The 22,266-nt window shown below is 33.5% G+C and overlaps 1 protein-coding gene across 9 annotated transcripts in view; it reads right to left on the bottom strand.

The window, feature by feature from the left end:
• Positions 1-20,599, bottom strand: part of LOC122627710 (PH and SEC7 domain-containing protein-like) — a 65,248-nt gene extending 44,649 nt beyond the window's left edge. For 6 of the 9 annotated variants that reach the window (XM_043809068.1, XM_043809065.1, XM_043809066.1 and 3 more), the window contains exon 1: positions 20,293-20,599. In XM_043809068.1, the coding sequence (XP_043665003.1) occupies positions 20,293-20,427 (135 nt within the window). In that variant the 5' untranslated portion in view covers positions 20,428-20,599. Of the gene's footprint in view, positions 1-19,516; positions 19,681-19,715; positions 19,868-20,292 lie in introns of those variants that run through there. The other 3 variants (XM_043809073.1, XM_043809070.1, XM_043809072.1) reach the window with 3 other exon arrangements.
• Positions 20,600-22,266: the final 1,667 nt, after the last annotated feature.

Below are 22,266 nucleotides of genomic sequence, written 5' to 3'. Positions count from 1 at the left end.
GAGAGAGAGAGAGAGAGAGAGAGAGAGAGAGAGAGAGAGAGATTGTTATTAGCGGTAAAGAAAGAACCTTAGAACGATTCGATTAAAAACGATCGATTCGAGAGTTTACTTCACCTTGCACGACTTAGAAAGTTATTATCGGATCTATCGGAAGTAAGAAAAAAAAGAAGGAGAACTCTCCCACCCTCTTCTTTCCCATACCTTCAAGAAAAATTAAAAGAAATAAAAAATAAATAAATAAATACAAAATAAATATAAGAGGAAAGAAAAAGATTATTTGCATAAATTTTCGAATCTAATCTCGCAAAATATCTCATACGCAATCGATTTAATAATAAGTCATCCTACGATTAATGCAATATATCTCGTTATCATCATCATCATCATTATCATCATCATCATCGTCGCTCTACAGGTATATTAATCGATAAGGTAAGACTTTAACTAATTAAATGGAAAACGTTGACGGTGTCGTTGTAACGAGAAAGCAATCGTAAATATATAGCGAAGAAGCTTAACAATGCATTTCGAGAAAACTCATGTGTGTAAGAGAGAGAAAGAGAGAGAGAGAGAGAAAGTGTGTGTGTGTGTGAGAGAGATAGAGTAGAGAATCGAACGAGTGTCTTCTCACGAAGAGAATCTCGAGAATTTGGTTGACTAGAAGAAGAAGAGGTAAAGGGGATCGGTAGTGGTTGGTATGCGTTGGTACTACGTCGAGTATGCCACAAATTCTCCTATCACGTAGTTACCACTCGATGGACCAATTGTTACTACGACGAGTAAGATGCCACCGACGTTTATCTCGCTTTGTACATGTCAAAGGACATTATCGCTGAAATTTAGGTATAGTTCAACTTCAAATTCGATCGATAGATATGTACCTATACATATGTATATATGTATGTATGTATGTATGTATGTATGTATGTATGTAAATACACGACGTATACATAATTATAGTCATTTAAAATAATTATAGAAAAAAAGGTCACTTAAGTATCATATAAAATTTCGATTAAATCTATCGGATCGTTTTGTCAATTCTTTTTTTTTTTTTTTTAGATTAGAATTACTTTTTTTATAAATGACGAATTGCAATTACTATAAGCTTCCTATTACTATATATGCATATTAATTTTTATTCCTATTTCTTTTTCTTTTCTTTATTTATAGATATTCCATAATAAATAATACTATATGTATATAGAAAAAAAAAAAAATAGAAGAAAATTAAAAAAGACATCTCACTCTGAAAATAAATCTCTGAAAATACATTTTTTCCTTCCTATTCTGCAATAGTTATCGACTCACCTAGAGCGTACATAACAGTCGATAGCTTGGAGGTCAACGACCGAGCGGCCATGTAGACGACCTAATTTAAATTTTAAAAAAATAGAAAAGGATGAAAAAAATAATAGAATACAAAAAATATCTACCTCAGACATATCGATATCCATATATCGAATCTTTCACGATTTGCATGCCTTTTATCTTTCGTTAGAAATTTTCAACAAAAAACATATATATAAAATATCGAACTATCGAAAGAGAAAAAAAAAAAAAAAAAAAAAAAGAAAAAAAGTACGAAATCAAAAAAGAAATATTATCACTAGCATCGTTGTCTTGTATATTTAATCATGGTTTCTTTTTGTATTCCTTTCTTTCTTTCTTTTTTTTTTTTTATTCGCACGAAGTTGCCTTAACCGCGAACTAATTGCAGAGCAAAGCTTATTCCATAGAAAAAGTCAAAGGGAGATAAAGAAAGATAGATAGAAAGAAAAAGACAGAGTGAGAGAGAAAGAGAGAGACCCCTCTTTGATAAAGCATAGTTCTATAGCATATACCCTTCTCATCTCTTTCTTTCTCTCTCTCTCTCTCTTTCTCTATCTATCTATCTGTCTATCTATCTATCTTTATCATACTCTATCTTCGTTTCTCTCACAAACGAGGGTCGGTCTTAACGTCCTTAACCTATTTCCCAATGGCGTTATATGTTAACGCAACATAATGATTTAGCTTCCTCTTTTTCTTTTATAATACTACTACCCTATTTAATTCTATCTCTATCTCTGTCTTTATTTCTTTCTCTTTTTCTGACTCTCACTCTCTCTCTCTCTCTCTCTCTCTCTCTCTCTCTCTCTCTCTCTCTCTCTCTCTCTCTCTCTCTCTCTCTCTCTCTCTCTCTCTCTCTCTCTCTCTCTCTCTCTCTCTCTCTCTCTTTTACGTTCTTCTTCTTTAAAAATGTAAAAATTAATGACACGAAGCTTATTTTTTTTCTCCCTTTTCTCAATGAAACGCAGTTAGTTTTGTCATTGCGCATGTTTATAACCATCAATTAGTACTTTTCTAATCATCCCTTTTCATCGTCATTCGTGATACAAAAATGGCGAGAATGAGGAAGAAAGAAGAGAAGAGAGAGAGAGAGAAAGAAAGAGAAAGAGAGAATCAAATATAAAAGAACAATAATGCTTGCAAATGTTTCAGCTTTCTAAAGACTTGCTTGGAAAATGATGTGATTAATGTTACGAACAACTCTCTCTCTCTCTCTCTCTCTCTCTCTCTCTCTCTCTCTCTCTCTCTCTCTCTCTCTCTCTCCCTCTCTTTTTTTTTCGTTCGAAGAGAGATTAGAACCATATATAAAAAGATATACGATAATTACTGTTGATGTCATTTAATGACCGTACGTATGGTCCACGTTTAATAGTAAATTTACCATCGTAATTCTATCCTCTTTCCTTTTTTTTATTTTTTTACATGGGATTTTTAAGGCCATACAATAGCATTTTTATTAACCATTATACAATACCATTTGTAATTAACCATTATAAAGTAATATTTCTTTTAAATGAAAGAAAAGGAAATAATAATAATAAAAATAATACAAAAATAAAAAGGACGTGTAATTACGTTCGGTTTAGAAAAAAAAAAGTAAATAACGCTGAGCTTCTAAAAAAAGAGAGAGAGAGAGAGAGAGAGAGAGAGAGAGAGAGATGGCAATGAAATAGCACGAGAAAAAAATATTATATTACACGGTTCATATAATTTCAGGATCGTCTTAAAAGATGATGAGCTATCACGGTCGATATCAAAGATATACGATACTAGCATGCTCATATCGTAAGTATGTTATTCCGTGTACGAGAGATCAAAAGCAGCTGGCTGGCTCTGTACAAGTTCTATAACGTGAAAAAGAGAGAGAGAGAGAGAGAGAGAGACAGAAAGAAAAAGAGAGAGAGAGAGAGAGAGAGAGAGAGAGAGAGAGAGAGAGAAATAATCGATCGTGTCTGGTACCGAGTACAAGTTCGATCTATTTTTATCGAATACGTTCCAACCATCGATCATTAAAGATATCTTTATACGTGTGATCGCACATATACACGTACACCATCATGAAAAAACTACTGTCATCTCGAAGCTGACATTATTAGCTGAGTGCATGCAATAAGATCATTCTATTCATAGAAAAAAAATATTTATTTATTTATTTATTCATTTATTATATGTTTATTCTATATATATATAATAAATAAATATATATGTATGTAAATCCATATATTGTATATATATATATGTATATTTAATAGGTATATACATCGATGTAAAATTATCGAAGGTAAGAACAATCGATCGGAGATGGTCCGTTACCGATAAGAAAAATAAATTGCCCGTCTCGAGTTCCTAGCGCTTAAACGCGAAGAGCAACCACGATGGAATCTCGAATACTTAACGCAAGAGACTCATCATCCGCTTTTCCACTTACGGAAGAGGAAATATCTCCTTTTTTTCATCCTATACCAACCCTCTTTCTTTCTCTCTCTTCATATCGACTCTTCGCGAATACTTCTTCTTTACAAGAATAGAAAAAAAAAAAGAAAGAAAGAAAAAAAGAAAGAAAAAAGAATGAAAGAATTAAGCCTAAAAATAAAATGAGTAAATAAAAAATATAATCCGAGAGATTTTGCATATTTCATATTATTAATATACACGCGGTAAAACTTGAGATATAAATTTCGTACGTGTAGAGAAGAAAAAAAAAAAAATAGGTTTTATCAACGTACCATCGGAAATATTTAATTTCTATAATAGTAATATTAATTAAATACATACATGCCTCGATAATTTTCAAATATCAATTACTTTTACGTCTCATTTCAGATTTTTTAAATTAATCTTTCTTTCATATTATAAAATTACGCTTCCTCCTTATCCCACATAAACATAAAAAATAAGATATTTTAAATATTAGAGAAGGTAGCTTTATATATATATATATATATAAAATTTCTGTTAAAAAGATTTTCAACTGCATGTATTTTAAAACATGATGTTTTGTATATTCAAGAAAGAAATATTCAAATTTTATTTAAAAAATATATTCTATATCTAAAAAAAAAAAAAAAAAAGAAAAAAAAAGTAGAAGGAAAAATCGAAAGTTGCCACGTGTTTAATGACTTCAAAAGAAGCAGTTTGTAAAAGTTTAAATGTTTCGTCTATTATAATGAACTTAATGATCGTCGTTAAATAATTATTACCTATATATATATATACCTATATATATCAATACGGGTGTAAAATTTTAATGAATAATTATATGTTAGAAAATCAGATGACTCGTATGAGTTTGGATCGATTTACGTGCTCGATTTCGTCCTTTCGACTTTCACGCCTCGAAAACGATCGAGGCCGTTGCATCTTTTTATCGAATTAAACGCAACGCTCTCGGAGAAAGAGAAAGAGATTTAACTTATCGGTCGATCGGTCACGCTTTCGGAAAAAGGCTTTACTTTGTGTGTGAGAGAAAGAGAAAGAGAGAGAGAGAGAGAGAGAGAGAGAGAGAGAGAGAGAGAGAGGAAGAGAGAAATATCAAGTAAAAGTACGATGGACCGTGAATCGACGATTCCACTTTTAAACGCATTTGCTCGCACGCTTTGCCAACGCGTTTTCCAAAGATCTTTCTATCTCTTTCTCTCTCTCTCTTTTTTTTTTAACTTTATTTCCGTGTGACAGGCGGAAGAAATCAGCAAACGGCATTATGTCTCGACCCAAATTGAAATCGATTCGGTTTTAACGCGCGAAAAGCTGCTCGATTTGAATTTATCTTCCAGGTAGACTAAAAAGATCATCGTTTTTCTTACTTAGTTACGTACAAATGGCGTAGCCATAAGTTCTCTTATCTCGTTAAATATATCACGTCTAGATATTTTTTTTTTTAATTACTAATATATCATTATTATCATTATTATTATTGTTGTTGTTGTCGTTGTTGTTGTTGTTGTTGTTGTTGTTGTTGTTTATATAATACAGATATCGTACGAAGGGAATTGTTTGTTATTGCGCTTTATTAATTAAAAAAAAAGAGAGAGATTATTATTAGATCATCTTTTCATCTTCGTCTTGTATTTTTATTTTATTTACTAAAGATTCTTTTATATTATTTATATTCGCTTGCACATTAATGAGGACAAGCTTAAATATTATTTGATACGAATGTTTATTAAGAAAAACAAAAAATACTTCAAATATTTTTTCTAAGATCTAAAAATTTTAGATCTATTTATCTAAAGATCTATTTACATAAAAGAAATATCTGTATATCTCATCAGTGTTACAAATTAGAAATTAATAAACGATCGACAATAAAAAAAAAAAAAATAATAATAATAATAATAATAACAATAGTAATAGTAGTAGTAGTAGTAATAAGGACGCAATATTATCCATTTGATTTATTAATAAAAATATTATTTCTATTTAAACGTTTATTCAATTTTATTCGATATATATACACATATATGAGAAGGAAAAAAAAAACGGAAAAAGGATAAAACAAAGACAGGAAGGAACAAAGAAAGAATGAAAACGATTTAACATCGAGATTTACCAGATCACCCAGTATATATTCAAGCGAAAGCAAATACGAATGTCTCTCCTTACGTTTCATGAACGATTACCAACTGGAACTTGTCATTTGTGTACAGCCGCTGCACCTGTACTCACACTTTCCTTGAAAGATCATACTCATAAACGTATAAATTATATATATATATATATATATATATATATGTATGTACATATGTATGTACATATATATGTATCTATGTACGTATGTACACTTTGCAACCCGGTTTTTCGCAAGAGACTCGCACAAAACTCGATGCTCGTTAACGAACATGTTTCAACCCTATAGATGTGTTATAAGCAAAGTGCCGCGCCCATTTCCGTCTGCTAGGATCAATCTAAAGAAATTTTTTGTCCTTCTACGAATTCGAACGAAAGAAAAAAAGAGAGAGAGAGAGAGAAAGAGGAACAAAAAAAAAAGAAGAAGAAAAGAAAAAGAAAAAGCAGTCGAATAAACGATGCCCCTATTTTTAAAAAAATTTTCTTGTAAGAAAATCAAGAGAATACGAAGAAAAAAAATGAGGAAAAACTTTCAAGAACGGAAAGAGAAGGAACAAAAAAGAAACGAAAGAAAGACGGAAAAAGAGAAAAAGACAAAACAAATCAAATCGTTTTTTCATAACTGAAACTCGCATTTCCAGCACTTCCAGTGCAATTTTCGCCGTCCTCAAAACGATTCTTCATCCGGTCTTACCTTTAACCACCTAGCCACCCTCCCTCCCCATCCCTCACCTCCGCCACTTCTCCCTAGCTCCCTATCGTTCTCTCTTTTTGCTTCGTTCTTCTCAAACGAATGCAGCTGGCGCTTAAATTCTTACTCTTGACAAGAACTCGAACGAAATTTTAACGAGAATTCTTCAGGCATTCTTACGAAAAGTATCAAATGGTATGCTAGTTTCTCTTTTTCTTTTTTCTTTTTATTTGCTATCTATAAAAGACAAAAAAAAAGGCCGAAAGAGATATCAAGAGAGAATGACAAATGTATACACACATGTGCTTTCACGAGGGAGGTGTTTGAAAAATTCGCAATTTTTATATATATATATATATATATATATGTGTGTGTGTAAATTTTATTCTTAAAGTGAAAAAAATAAAAGAACTGTATAAAGAAATACACATAAACATATATATATATATACACACACACACACATAATGATAGAAAAAATGTTATTTATATGTTCTCTAGATTAGAAATTGTCAATCAGTAATGGTCATTTGTCGATCGATTGATCGATTAACTTAATTGACTCGATTGACTTATTTATCCTTAATTGGTAACCGTAAAAGAAGAAAAAAGAAAAGAAAAAGATATAGAAGGTGGAGCAGGCGGAGGGTGTATATGTAGACACGTTTACAGGACACTTTTGTGACCAACTGTACTTAGAACGTAAGTACATATATCAAGAAGACTCGAAACTAAAGACGGACTTCTTAGAAGCACCATTAACGCGAGTGTCTTTTAGCGAAAGCACGCACGTTAGCAGAAAACCAACTGGGCGGATATAACAGAGAAAGAGAAAGAAAGAGAGAAAACAGAAGGATAGACAGGGATAGAAAGAGTAGTATAAGTCGAGTATCGATAACACGATAAATATGGGAAAGGGTTGAAAGCTGGTTACGTGTCGATGTCCTATCAACGCACGTGTCAGTACAACATGGACATACCATGAGGGTGATTAGAGATTACAAAGTGATAATACAGTGAAATACCGAAGGGTTATATCGTATTGATATCGTGTTATATGTATTGTATCTATCTGTGTGATATATACGTATGTATGTATGCATATAGGTATGTACATAAACCTGATCTGATCCAGTCGATCGAAATGAAGAATTCCATTGGGAATAAACGTGAACTAACGTGATTAATAGCGATTAGAAATCTTATGGAATTCTTGGTATTTTTTCGCAATTCTTATCGCGTGAATGTGCGTGTCGGTTTAATGCGATAAAAAGAATTAAGGAAATAGAGAAAGGAAATGGGAATAATTAAAAAAAAAGAGAGGAAAAGAAGGAGGGAAAAGAGAGAGAAAGAGACATTAAAAAAGAAAAGAAAAGAAAAAGAAATAAAAAATACACGATGAATGGAGACAGACAAATAGATAGGATATTGTCCATCTTTCTTTCTCACACTCGACTAAACTCTATTTCTATTCCTTAACTCTTTCCCTCATCCATTTCTAAAGCTACGTAGAGTTCTCTACCCTTGGACAGAGAAATGGCTTACTAGAAACACGGATTTACATCTTTCTACCAAACAGTATTTTCGTTTTCTTGCACCTGCAACCCTTATCTTGATCGAAACTTCGTCTTATATACGTACATATATCTTTTCTATAGACAGAAAGAAAGAGAGAAAGAAAGAGAAAGAGAAAGAGAGAGAAAAAGAGAGAGAGGGGGGGGGAGTAAGATAACACAAAAGTCAACATAGAGAATCTCTTGTCCATAATAGAACAACGATATATATATATATATATATATATATATATATATATATATATATAGACAGAAGTGAATTTTTCTCGTAAATCGTAAGCGATTTAAGGAATATACTTTATCCTTCGAGATTGTTTCCCCTCTCTGTTTTTCTTTCTTTTTCTTTTTTCTTTCTCGAACAAGACGAATTCTAGGTGGGATTGAAATGATGAAAAAAAAAAAAAAGAAAAAGAAAATAACAACAAGGGGGGAAAGAAATAAAAGAGAAGAAGAATAAAAGAGAGAAGCGTCAGTGAAGCTTCAAGAAGAATGTTTTCTTTTCCTCGCCCACCCTTCCTCTCCCTCCACCTCTCACAACGCACGTATCTCTCGGTGCATTTATCGAGCAGGCACTTTCGCACCGTCGAGTGACAACGATGGCGTTCTATTTTCGCTAAAACGCGTCAGAGACTGCTGAGAGAGAGAGAGAGAGAGAGAGAGAGAGAGAGAGAGAGAGAGAGAGAGAGAAAGAGAGAGACAGAAACTGACTATCTTCTTTCGCTATTCGCTACAACTTAGGATTTTCTTTGTCTTTTCTTCACGAGGAATTTCTCTTTCTTTCCCCCCCCCCCCTCTCTCTCTTTCTCTTATATTTTTAACATGCCTTAAAAATATTTGAAAAATTTTGGTAAATATAATGACAGTAATAAAGTTAACTCTCTTTTCCTCATCGTATCATTTGATACTTTTAGAACTTAACATTCAATCTTCTCAACAAGAAACATTATACAAAGCATGGTATTATGATATGTACTGAACTCCTCGCTAGATTCTCATAGCGTGTGTGTGTGTGTGTGTGTGTGTGTGTGTGTGTACACAAAGTATAATACATTCCATCTATTACAAAGATGGTATAAGTACAAAAACAATATATATAGTTTAAGCTACTTTCCCGATTTCCAGATGACACGTAGAATTATCTCCGTATTGGAAAAATAAATATACAAAAGTTTATTACTATCAACGATTACTACGATCCTATAACTATCAGAATTGTGTCAAATGCGTCAACAATGACGAACATGCTCGTTTCTCTCTCTCTCTCTCTCTCTCTCTCTCACTCTCTAGCGTTCTAGTACAACATCGTGCACGAACTTGCTGAAGGAACTCGGCCAATCTTGCTGGAAGACGTAACAACATGGTTCTCGGCTGATCGACAATAAATTAAAATTTTATGAGAGAAACGTTGGTTCACGATCGGTGAACTGAAGTGGAAGGATAGGTAGTTTCTACCTTATCTAGTGATCGATAATCGAGCCAGAATGAATGATTTTCAATGTGGATGGATATTCTATAAGAAGGATAGAAGGAGAGATCGGTGAACTGAAAGATCACGTCTATATTCATCTCTCTCTCTCTCTCTCTCTCTCTCTCTCTCTCTCTCTCTCTCTCTCTCTTTCTCTCTCTCTCTCTCTATGTTGCATGCACTGGACAGACTGTGGTGCATGTCTTCGATCGTGTTTCCTTTCGTCCAAAACTAGTTACCAAGCTGCGATATCGAGCGTGATACATACACGTAACCATCCTTGCTTTATCTCTAATGAAATTTACCTACGAACTGACTGGTCAACACAAGTGAGAGAGACAGAGAGTAAGAGAGCAATGGAGAACAACAAAGATAGAGAGTGAGATATATATATATATATATATATATACACACACACATACATATACACAAGTTAGAACTTTGGATTATCAACTTCGAAAATTTAACATTCAATTATCACAAATTCCACTACTATCATATCTAAACAAAAATTGAAGAAAAACATTTGGAATTTATTATTCTTATCAGAACGAGAGAGAGAAAGAGAGAGAGAGAAGATAGAGAGAAAAATAACAAAATCGAGATATCGTATCGAATCGAATAATATAAATGTCGTGTCGAAGAATTCGTTATTTCGAAAACGAAGTTTGACTCTAAGAAACGTGATTGGTATTCGAAGAACGTTTGTAAGGCAACGTTGTGAATAGGGTGGGTAAAGGAAAGTACCTGTCGAAGAGGGCAAAGGCTACGATCTCCGCACTACGTCTTTCGTGCTTCTCCTATAGGGTATTGTGTATATATAGCTAGAGTGAGACAGAAAGAGAAGAGAGAGAGAGAGAGAGAGAGAGAGAGAGAGAGAGAGAGAGAGGTAAAAAGAAAATGAAAAAAAAAAGAAATGTAAAAAAAAAAAAAGATCGAGGATCGTACATGCCAATACGATTTTTTGACCTCGTTACATCATCAGTAGCCAATGACACGTTCGTGGAATTATTTCGATTCTACAGGGTGGGACCAAAAGTTCCTAAATAACATTTTCTAAAATATTTTTCAAAAATAGATCATGTATTCTTTTTCTCGAGAATTTTTTAAGGCTTTTAACTGACCTTGTAGTTTTGTAATTCAAAATAGAAAAAAAAAAAAATTCAGCTTGAAAAGCCTCGAGAGAAAAGCATGTAATTGATTTTTAAAATCACTTCGAGACTTTTGAGCTATCCTATATTAACTGGAAAATCTTATCGACATAGACCATTTTCCTTGTTCTTTTTCTTTTCTTTCAGTTTAGAGAATTTTCATTTTCATTTTTTTTTTTTTATATATATATAGATATCTTCTTTTATATTAAAAAGTATGCTATTATTATGTTAAAAAAAATATTGTAATATATTCAGGATTTTTCATGAATATACATTTTCAATATACAATTTCAATTCACAGATTTGTAACAAAAAAATAAATAAGTGAATGAATTATTGAATAAATAAATAAATAAATAAATAAATAAATAAATAAATAAATAAATAAATAAATTTCAAACTCTACTTACTTTTAGTAACGTTTTAAAATTCTAACAAAACGTTCTTCAAATCAATAAACGAATAATATTCTCAAAAAAAAAGAGAGAGAGAGAGAGAGAGAAAGATCGAGGATAAAAATCTTTACGTGAATTTCTAAAAGTGAGTCGAAGAAGGAAGTAAACTTGGAGCATTAACTTTTCGTCTGCCATAAAAGAAAAGTATTTTTTGTTTGTCCTTAAAGTCGATAAATAAAACGAAATATTTTCGGAGATAAAAATTCCTTAAGAAAAAAGAAAGAAAGAAAAGAAAAACGAAAAAGGAAAGAGAAAAGAGAAAAAAGGGGGAGGGAGGAGGGAATATCTGAGATAAAAATCTTTACGTGAATTTTGAACAAAAGCAAGCAAGTAAACTTAAACTAAGTGTTATATTTCCGTTCTCCATAAAAGATAAGTATCTGAAAGGATTTCATCGAAATAATGTTCTCATCGATATAATCACGTTCGCCATTGTTCGTTTGTAACTCTTTCTTTCAAGAAACTCTCTTTCCATTTCTCTCTCTCTCTCTCTCTCTCTCTCTCTCTCTCTCTCTCTCTCTTTCTTCATCTATCCTTCGTTTCTGCCCTCATAATACATTCAACAAAGTTTCGAAAAGCATTTGGACGCCTTTGGCAAACAACGAAAGACGAGAGAGGGCCAAAGCCGCTTCGACGATGAGAACGACGAAGGTGATGCGAGTTTGCGTAACTTCGCCGCCTTCCGCTAGAGATCGATAGCTCTGCTTCGGTCGAGCACACTTCCTGTGTGGGGGCTCTGTGCTAAGCTATGTGTGTGTATGAGTGGTTTGTGTGTGTGTGTGTGTGTGTTACTCACTGTGCGTTCGTTTGTTTCCATCAAACGATGAGCGTTCAATTGGATCAAGAGAAAGAGAAGATATTCTGAGAAAGAGAGAGAGAGAGAGAGAGGGAGAGAGAGAGAGAGAGAGAGAGAGAGAGAGAGAGAGAGAGAATATAATATGCTTGGAATGAGAAAGGGTAGGATGGAATAGGGGAGGAAATCAATCGATATGAAAGAAGAAAATCGCTGACGATTAGCAGACTCGATGTGTTCCTTCGAAATAAGCCCTGCAAAAGGGCTTCCCTTCGTGTCAGCTAACGATCGATCATTTTTTCCCCTGGAAGAATACAAGGGAGGGAACCGTCCAACTCTTACTACCACAGTTATTGACCTACCCTACGTTTGTACGTACAAATCTGAGCTTCATATCTGGTGCATACATATCATTTGTGTATGTATATGTGTGCGCGTGTTATATTAATCTGATAAAATTGTATAATATGCATCGATAATAATTAGCACAGATCAAAAGAAAATTTTGTTGGAGAGATTTTTCAAGTTCTATAATCGTCTGTATTTTCGTATTTCATTTCTCCTTTTTTCCTTTCGTTCTTTATACTCCAATTTTCAATATTTTTTTTTTATTAAAACTTAATATATTGTAAATATATGAATATTTGAATTATTTTGAATAAAAAATGTTTGAAACTCTAACAACGAAATCCAATTAATGGCAGGCAGAATAATAGGAAATATTCAATTACGAAATTAAATTTATTATTTATTTTCTGTTAAATCGATTTTATTTGTGCACCGTAAAACAAAATAGCTTGTACATATTTATTGAGATGATTTTTATAATCATTTCGGTTTAAAATAATGAAAATCAATAAAACTAATTAATAAAAATAAATTAATAAATAATACATGTAGCTGTAAATTAATTGAAACGAAAATAAAAAACAAATAAAGAAACATGAATCGACGTAAGTAAATGAAACTTAAGTGAATGAAAACAAAAAAAAAAAAAAAAGAAACAAAAGAATGCTCACTATCTTTTATTCGTAATTCATCGGAATAATATGAAAAATATTTTTAAGAAACTTAGGACATCGCATAAAAAACGCATTTTTGAAAAGCTCGACATACCGAGAATCGCAATATCGTTTTCAACTAATCGAAAGAAAAACTCCATGCACCAAGGGAAATTCAATCGAAATACCATTTGCTGTACGACAAAGTAATTAATTAAGCGAATGATACACTTTTTATCTGTCGGAGGTCGGCATGTCACGTGACTGTCACGATATCAGGATAATGACCCTTGTAAAGAAAAAGTATACATAAACGCATACACGCACACATGTAAGTATGTATTTATACATGAGCGAGTATACGTATGAATTAGTAACGCTATTACGACTTAATGATTTCGTTTTTCAATAAATTCGGTCTTGTTAAGGGATAGCGACGAGAAGAGAAAAAAAGGCGGGAAAATTCAAAAGAAAATAATAATAATAATAATAATAATAAATAAATAAATAAATAAAAAAGACGGGAAAAATTTAAATACCCGATAGAATTTTGTTCGAAAGTCGTGTTCGCGTGCTCGTAGCTCGTAATCTTCAACATTATTTCCAGGCACATTCGGGTGTATCTTTATTACGTAACAAGCACGTTGACTCGAGACGAAGGGGAGAGAAAACGACGTTCGTTAACGAGGCGCGAACGATCAGAGCCACCTTGTCCCATTCGCTATTTCTGCAAAGTAAGTATCTCCTAAATACTTTCTCTGCTTCTTCCCCCACCCCTTTTCTTCCTTTCTCCAATCTGAAATAAATTTCTCTCTTTCGTAATATAAATTAATATACGGATATATATATGTGTGTATATATATATATATATTCGGTATCTCATTTCGACTGATTCATACAAAGACGTGATTAATGCTAAATAGAAACATTTAAACGTGAAAGTATGTGTGTGTAAAAAGTATACAATATATAAAATCCAATATAAATGAATATGAACGTAAAAAACAAGAAAGAAAGAAAAAAAATTATCTTATAAAATCTCAGTGAAATTGGTACATCCAATATGTACATCAATTATATCAATGACTCGACTTTTCAATTCAACGACTAAACATTTTTATAATATATTCGACAATATCATATACATACATATGTACATACATTCGTACACATATACACATATATATAAATTATATTTTTCATATGCAAAAAATTTCGTACAAAAGGTAGAAAAACTTTCCTCGAGAAACTCACCACTAGCGCATTAAAACACTAGCATCGTGCTACCACAGTCATCTAACTCTTTCCTAATCGGACGACGATATTACGCTCGAGAAGGATTGTTAAACCGGGATTTCTATTGGCTCCCTTTATTCATCGAAATTCACTTCTCGTGCAGCTTATATACATATATATACACAGTATATAATAGCTTATATACATACATACATACATATATACATAGATAGTTCGCGCGGGGAGTTGTCGTTGATAAGTTTAATCTTCATATGTGTGCACATACACACACACACGCGCGCACGTATATACAATCTCGAAAGAGTTCCCGACTAAAACGGTTGCGATCATGGAACAATAGTAAAACGTATTACTAACCCAACCAACTGAACAATGAATCTCCGACACCCCCTCGTTTGCCTCATTCGTACGAATACAAACAATGTATGTACATATATGCATATATATACAGGTAAGAGAATCGTTCTCTCTACCTTTCTCTCTCCCACCTACCCTTCTCTCGCTTTCTCTCTCTCCCTCTCTCTTCTGTTAATGCATCGCGAATGCTTTCGCAGGCTCTTCTGGATTAATTAACAAAAAAGATCTCCTCCATTCAGCAAACGCGGTGCACTCGATATTTTAAACGCGAAGAACGGGATTCGAGGTAGTAAAGGGTTGAAGTTGAGTCTTTCAATCAAGTTGGGGGTATTGCTCTCTCTCTCTCTCTCTCTCTCTCTCTCCCTCTCTCTCTCTCTCTCTCCCTCTCTCTTTCTTATTCTTTTGGATGCGTGCCGAGTAGTCCTATAGGACAATAACGATAAGGATAACGATAACGATGGAAGGAAATCCCTAAGATTCTCTCTCTCTCTCTTTCTCTCTCTTCCTCTTCCTCTCTCTATCTTTCTTCTTGATTGTGAATTTAGAGAAAAACGATTAGCCTACTAGAGAAGTGCATTTGGCTGCCGCCTTTCTCCGAAACGAAACGAGAAACGACTCTCTTCTTCTTCTTCTTCCTCTCTCTTTGAATTATATATATATATATATATATATATATATATATATATATATATATAACGACTTCGATAAGATTCCTGGAGAACACAGAAGAAAGGAGGTAAAGCAGAAGGAGGAGGAGGAGGAGGAGGAGGAGGAGGAGGAGGAGGAGGAGGAGGAGGAGGAGGAGGAGGAGGAGAAACAGTAGCTGAAAAAGATAAATATGCTTATGTCTGGATAACAAGAAGATAACATTATAACTTTCGATTGTTCATCACGTACGCGTCAAAGATATATATATACATATGTATGTGTTTATATATATCATTACCATATCCATTCTTTTTTACGATTAAAAAGATAATTACTATATGTGTATGAGTTGGAACTTGTTTATCCATTACACAAAGATGTAACAAAAAATATGCTGCAAAACTTTAGAAATACATATGTAGGAGATGATCTATGTATATACATGTGTGTAGTATGCGCATCTGTGTGTGTGTGTGTGTGTGTGTGTGTGTGTGTTATATGTATGTGTATATATATTCTAAAGAAAAATAATTCCTTTATGTAATTTTGGAATTTTTAAAATAAAGCGTGAGAAAAGAAAGTAATATATCTTTTAATATATTCCATATGTCTTAAATCATTTTCGTAATCAGCAGCTCATACACACACACACACACACACACACACACACACAGTGTTCGCGTTTTCCTTGCAATTCATGAGTTATGCTAATTACAGTCTTCCTCTTTTTTTTTCTTCACCTTTCGTCGACTTTACGATTCAACCTTATCATTTTCTAAATTGTTTCGTATCGCTTTAGTCGTGCTTGTAAAAAAAGAAAAAAAAAAAAAGAAAAAGAAAAAGAAGAAAATAAGAAAAGAGAAGAAAAAAAAAATACATCAAAACTGCACGAAGCTTAGATTAGACGTAAGAGATAAAAAATAATAAAAAAAAAAAAAAAAGAAAAGACAGAATTGTACTTTTCCAATAATAACGTCGTCGTCGATCAAAGTCAGATGATAAAGAAAATAATATATATATATATATATATATATATATATATATATATATATATAAAGAAAGAAAAAAATTAAAAAGGAAAACGAGGGAAAAAAATTGAATAGACACTTTGTCGATTAAACTCGTTCTAAACGATACGATAAATAATAGACACATCCATGTATATCGATGTGTGTGTGTGTGTAATAATTGTCGTCAGCTGTCAGATCTCGCGACGTGAAAATCGACGCATCAAAGATCCCACTGTACGATTATGATTCGACCTGCTTCGAATAATGTTGACATACTAAACATTCTCGTGCCCCATCGTTATATGATTCATACATATATATATGTACATATTGTATATATGTGTGTCACGTACATATAAATATATATATATATATACATATATATACACACACATACATATATCATATGTGACAGTTATAAGTAGCTTATAAGTACGTTCCACGCATAACTATATTTAAACGCATGTAAAAAAAAAAAAATAAAAATAGGTTAAAAATATAAAAATAATTGCATATTTAAAACAATAATAAGTTAAAACGATATATATATATATATATATATATATATATACACACGACGATATAAATCGTCCATATAATATTATAAAAAATAAAAAAGAAAGTAATAGATAAAAAAAAACAGGAATATGTTCGTAATAAATATAATACAAAACATAAATGTAAAAAAGTAAAGAAATCTATAAAAATCTAAGGATAGATAACTTAACTACCTTAACCAATTTATGTCCAATTGATCACTAGAATTTCTTAAAATGTATACACACATATATATATATGTATAAACAAATGTTGATAAAGTAATCAGTGTAACGAACGATAAAAGCGAGGACACATGGTTAAAACTTCGCACGAAAAGTACTTAAGTAGGGTATTAAAAATAAAAAAAGGGACAGACAGATAGAGATAGATAGCTAGGAAGAGAAAGAGAGAGAGAGAGAGAGAGAGAGAGAGAGAGAGAGAGAGAGAGAGAGAGAGAGAGAGAGAGAGAGAGAGAGAGAGAGAGAGATTGTCGAATCGACAAATACGGATTATCGGAACGAGATTTTCAGAGGGTGGCTCTGAGATAAACGCGTTCAAAGATATCTCTCGATGGTGTCATTACGTATCCTCTTCTTTTTCTACGATTTCTGTATACATACATATATGTATATATAATAGATTACATCAAATGTTCTTAAATAAATCAAAACAATTCTAAATGATATTAAACATGAATTTTTCCTTTGACAAATCTTTTAGACTAATTTCACTTTTATTTATTTCTACATTTTATTTATCTATTTTTCTTTTTTTTTTTTTCTTCCAAATCGTAAAATTACGTAATTAATCGAAAGCTGACTGAAAAGTCTCGTAAAAAGAATAATTGATTTTTTAAATCACGTAGAAAGTTTTGGCCCATATAGAAACTTTTTGGGGCCGTTCTATATATATATATATATATATATATATATATATATATATACATATATATATATATATATATATACATATATATGTATATAGATATATATACGATCTCTCTATGTACGATGTATACGAAAGGTTCGAACTCGTTTTAGAAGGTCATATTACGACGTACGCGAGGACTTTTGTGAATAAGTTACTATAAGTTGATACGTCGCACCTGTTTACGCAGCTGCAAATAACATCTAGAGAGAGAGAGAGAGAGAGAGAAAGAGAGAGAACAACGGGATCTTGTGTCCTTTCATTACTCCTAAACGCTTTCATGAATATAAACAATAACAAATTTATCGAATCGTATTCTTTCTCTCTCTCTCTCTCTCTCTCTCTCCTCTCTACATTATATAATATTTTCGAGGATATAACTTGACAAAAAAAAAAAAAAAAGAAAGAATAAATAAACTAAAGAACGACGTTAAAAATATTAAATAATGAATCTTTTCAAAGTTTTAAATTAAATGAAATATTAAAAGAACAAGAACTTCTTTTTTAAATAAAATTATCACATTTTTGATTCGAAACGAACTTTAGAACTTAAACGATTAATCTATGAGGACATACAATTGTATATGTGTGTTACTATTGAATTGTATCTTCTATTCTTATCTTCTCGTTCGAATAATATTTAATGTTACTTTTTGGAGAAAATAGTAGTCCGAGACGACTCGGATAACTGTGATAATAAAATAATTTTCGTAAAAACGAGGACGCATCTTTCTAAACGCAATTATGTATTTCTAAATTGTTTTTTTTTTATCAGTATACTATTATTAATGATATTTAATTTAATATTGTTATTATGTGAAATCGTAAAATTATGAAGATAGAAAAAAAAGGAAGAAAGAATTGTCATGATAAAATATCGTAGTTACAGTATAACGATAAGTTCTATCATATATGACCTTCATATATATATATATATATAATATAATTTTTTATTATATAATATATATATAATAAAAAAAAATGAAGATATAACAAAATTATTAAAACTTCTCGATCAAGTAAAAAACGTATCGCAAGCTGGTCAACACTTATAGTTTAGAAATAATGAAAAACCGGAAATAATAATACTCGTGGAAGAATTGATATCATATCTACATAACGTTCGTACACGCGCCTGAAGAAGAAGAAGAAGAAGAAGAAGAAGAAAAAAAAAAAAGAAAAATATAATCAAGATACAAAAATTATGAAAACTTATCGATCAAATAAAAAACTTATCGCGAGTTTCTCAACAGTTATAACATAGATACAACGGAGAACCGGAAATAGTAAAACTCGTTAAAGGATTAAGTAAGTAATTGACGTAACAACAGTCGAGAAAAGGTAATACAATAATTCTTAGATGTAGAACGATGGAATCGTTGGAAAGAAAAACAACAGGACAACGAGACAACGAGATGAAACAAAACAAGGCCTTCCTAAAGGAGGAACTTAAAAAATTAAATTAAAGTAAAATAAAGTCAAACGAAGTCAAATAAATGGAACTAAGGCTAAAGTAAAGGCAAGTAAACGCTATCCCTCGTCGATCTCTTATCGACTACTTCGCTTAGCCGGTTCTTTCGTTAGTGTTCGGCCACAGAATGAAGGTATGTATGCATGTACGTACGTACGTACGTACGTACGTACGTATGTATATACGTATACATGTATGTAAGTACGTACGTATGTATGTATCTACGTAAAAGAACATAACTCGGTATAACTCGCGGAACAACTTCTCGAAGCTTACAACATCTCGACTCGAGTCTGTTGGCATCGTCCTCGTCCTCGTCCTCGTCCTCGTCCTCGTCCTCGTCCTCGTCCTCGTCGTTGGGGTGTAGTATCTCGACTGACGCCTTCTCGGACTTTTATTCGACTCTCTCGAGAAAGAGAAAGATAGATAGATAGAGAGAGAGAGAGAGAGAGAGAGAGAGAGAGAGAAGATAGAGGAGAATGGACGAAGAAGAAGTGAAAGAAAGAGAGAAAGAGAGGGGGGGAAGAGAAGGGTCGAAAGACCGGCCGATGGGCTTGGAATGTGGCCGTTAAAGCGAGCGAGCAAAACGATCGGAGTCTCTTCGCACGATGTTTACTATCATCGTTGGACGATACCGAAGAAGAAGAAGAAGGAAAGAAACAAAAAGAAAGAAAGAAAGAAAGAAAGAAAGAAAGAAGAAGAAGAAGAAATAATGAAAGAAGAATCGGGACGAAGCGACACAGAGGGTGCTCGCGATAATAACGCGGGTCGATATACAACGGGCGTTATTTCGAGGCACTCTCGCGCTCTCGCAGGACTTTCGACAGGGTTACCTCGTCTCTCTCTCTCTCTCTCAAAATGAAAAAGAAAGAGAGAGAGAGAGAGAGAGAGAGAATGTAGGTAGAGAATAAGAAAGTATATACCCATAAAACACGTATAACGAATTCGTCGTAAAACGCACATTACTATTAACTATTACTATTACTACTACTACTACTACTACTACTATTATTGTTATTATTATTATGATTATTACGTATTAATCAGCTTACCTTGCCACTCTTCGCAGCCGGCGAGTTCTCGACGATGTCGTAAATTACGTGAGGAAGTCCCGCCGTCCCGAGAAGGGAAAAACCGAATCCAGAGGAGTCGCCGCGGTTCAGGGTGACCAGCAGCTCCTCAGCCATATTTCGTGCACATTGATCACCTCCCTGTCATTTGTGACGACGCACCTTCGCGCGAAACGAAAAATCGCACGCGATACACGCACCGTGCTCGCATGTAACGTCGTTGTCGTTGTTATTGTTGTTAATGTTGTTATTATTGTTGTTGTTGTTGTTGTTGTTGTTATTATTATTATTATTATCGTGCTTTTTTTCTTCCTTGCCAACACCGTTGTCACTATTACCACCACCACCACCACCACCGTCGTCGTCGTCGTCGTCGTCGTCGGCTTCGTTTTCGTTTTCGTTGTTTTTTCTTTTCTTTTCTTTTCTTTTCTTTTCTTCTCTCTCTCTCTTTTTTCTCGCTAGGTCGTCCCTTTCCCCCACCCACTAGCACCACCAACAGCAGCAGCAGCAGCAGCACACCCCACGATTATACTCTTCCTTCTCTTCTTCTTCCTCTTCTTCTTCTTCTTCTTCTTCTTCTTCTTTTATCTTTATTTTCTTTCTTTGTTTGTTTCTTTCTTTCTTTCTTTTCCTTCCTTCCTTCCTTCCTTCCTTCCTTCTTCTCCTTCCTTAACTACCGTCAGTATTCCTGTATCTCGCTCTTCCCGTTTCTCGTTTTTGCGCGATACCCGCCACACACAGTCACGCGCGAGCGCGAATAAAAGAGAGAAAGAGAAAGAGAAAAGAGGGAGGAAAAGAGAGAGAGAAACGACACGATTGCCCTCTCACACTTTTCACGCACTGCACCGTCCGATACATACGAAATAAATGACTTTATTTCCCCCGTTTACACATTCTACTCTCTTTCTTTATCTATCTATCTATCTATCTTACCTATCTATTATATCTGTCTATCCGTCCATTCGTTCGTTCATCCATACATCTATCTATCAATCTATCTATCCTTCTTTACGTACGCCCGGCGACGCGTAGCCTTTCGTACGCGAACTTGCCAACAGAGAGAGAGGGTAGACAGGACAGATACACCGAGAACCGAACAGAACAGAACAGTATAGAACAGAACAGAACAGAACAGAACAGAACAGGAAGAAGAAAGAAAAAGAGAGAGAGTGAGAGAGTGAGAGAGAGAAAGAGAGAGAGAAAGAGATTAATACTTTCGTTGAAATCTTTCTTTTACCACTCCCGCGCGTTCCGCACTCGCGTGTGCTCCTCCTAACAATCTCATTCGCGAAATCTTCTTATTAGAGACACGCTTCTCTCTCTCTTATGTTTTTTTCGACGAGGTATATGTACCTGCGCGCACACTACGCGGCGGCGTCGCGACGACCAACGACGTTTATCCTTGGCGGCGACTCGCGACCCACGACGCACGACCCATCGTTTACGTGTATACGTGTATGTATATATATATATGTGTATATATTTTATATATGTATATACGTGTATATGTATGCAAGCGTGTATTCGTCATATATACATACATATGTATATGTATGAGAAATATATAAGAAGCGAGCGCACCTCCTCCCTGCCCGACGACCGGCTTGCGACTGCACGATGGCGCCACTGGAAAGGCGGCCTACCTTCCTTCTTCCCCCACCATGCTACCCTCTCAGCCTACTACGTTACTCGACCGAGCGATACTCTCTCTCCTTTCGAATTAAAACCAATCACTGCAGATATTTCGGTTTACGAATCTTCTCTTTCTATATTTTTTTTCTTTTGTTTATTTGAAATCTCATCTTTTCCTTTTCTTTCCTTTATCTCATTGCGTATCGCGTAATCATATTCTGAGAAATATTCTCTTATCCTTTTCTCTCTCTCTCTCTCTCTTTCTCTCTTTCTCTTTCTCTTTCTCTTTCTCTTTCTCTCTCTCTCTCTCTCTCTCTCTCTCTC

This window comes from Vespula pensylvanica, chromosome 3, assembly GCF_014466175.1.
Source record: "Vespula pensylvanica isolate Volc-1 chromosome 3, ASM1446617v1, whole genome shotgun sequence".
Classification (NCBI taxonomy): domain Eukaryota; kingdom Metazoa; phylum Arthropoda; class Insecta; order Hymenoptera; family Vespidae; genus Vespula; species Vespula pensylvanica.
Note: the sequence above shows the minus strand (reverse complement) of the source record. Positions and strands in the feature narration are given on the sequence as shown.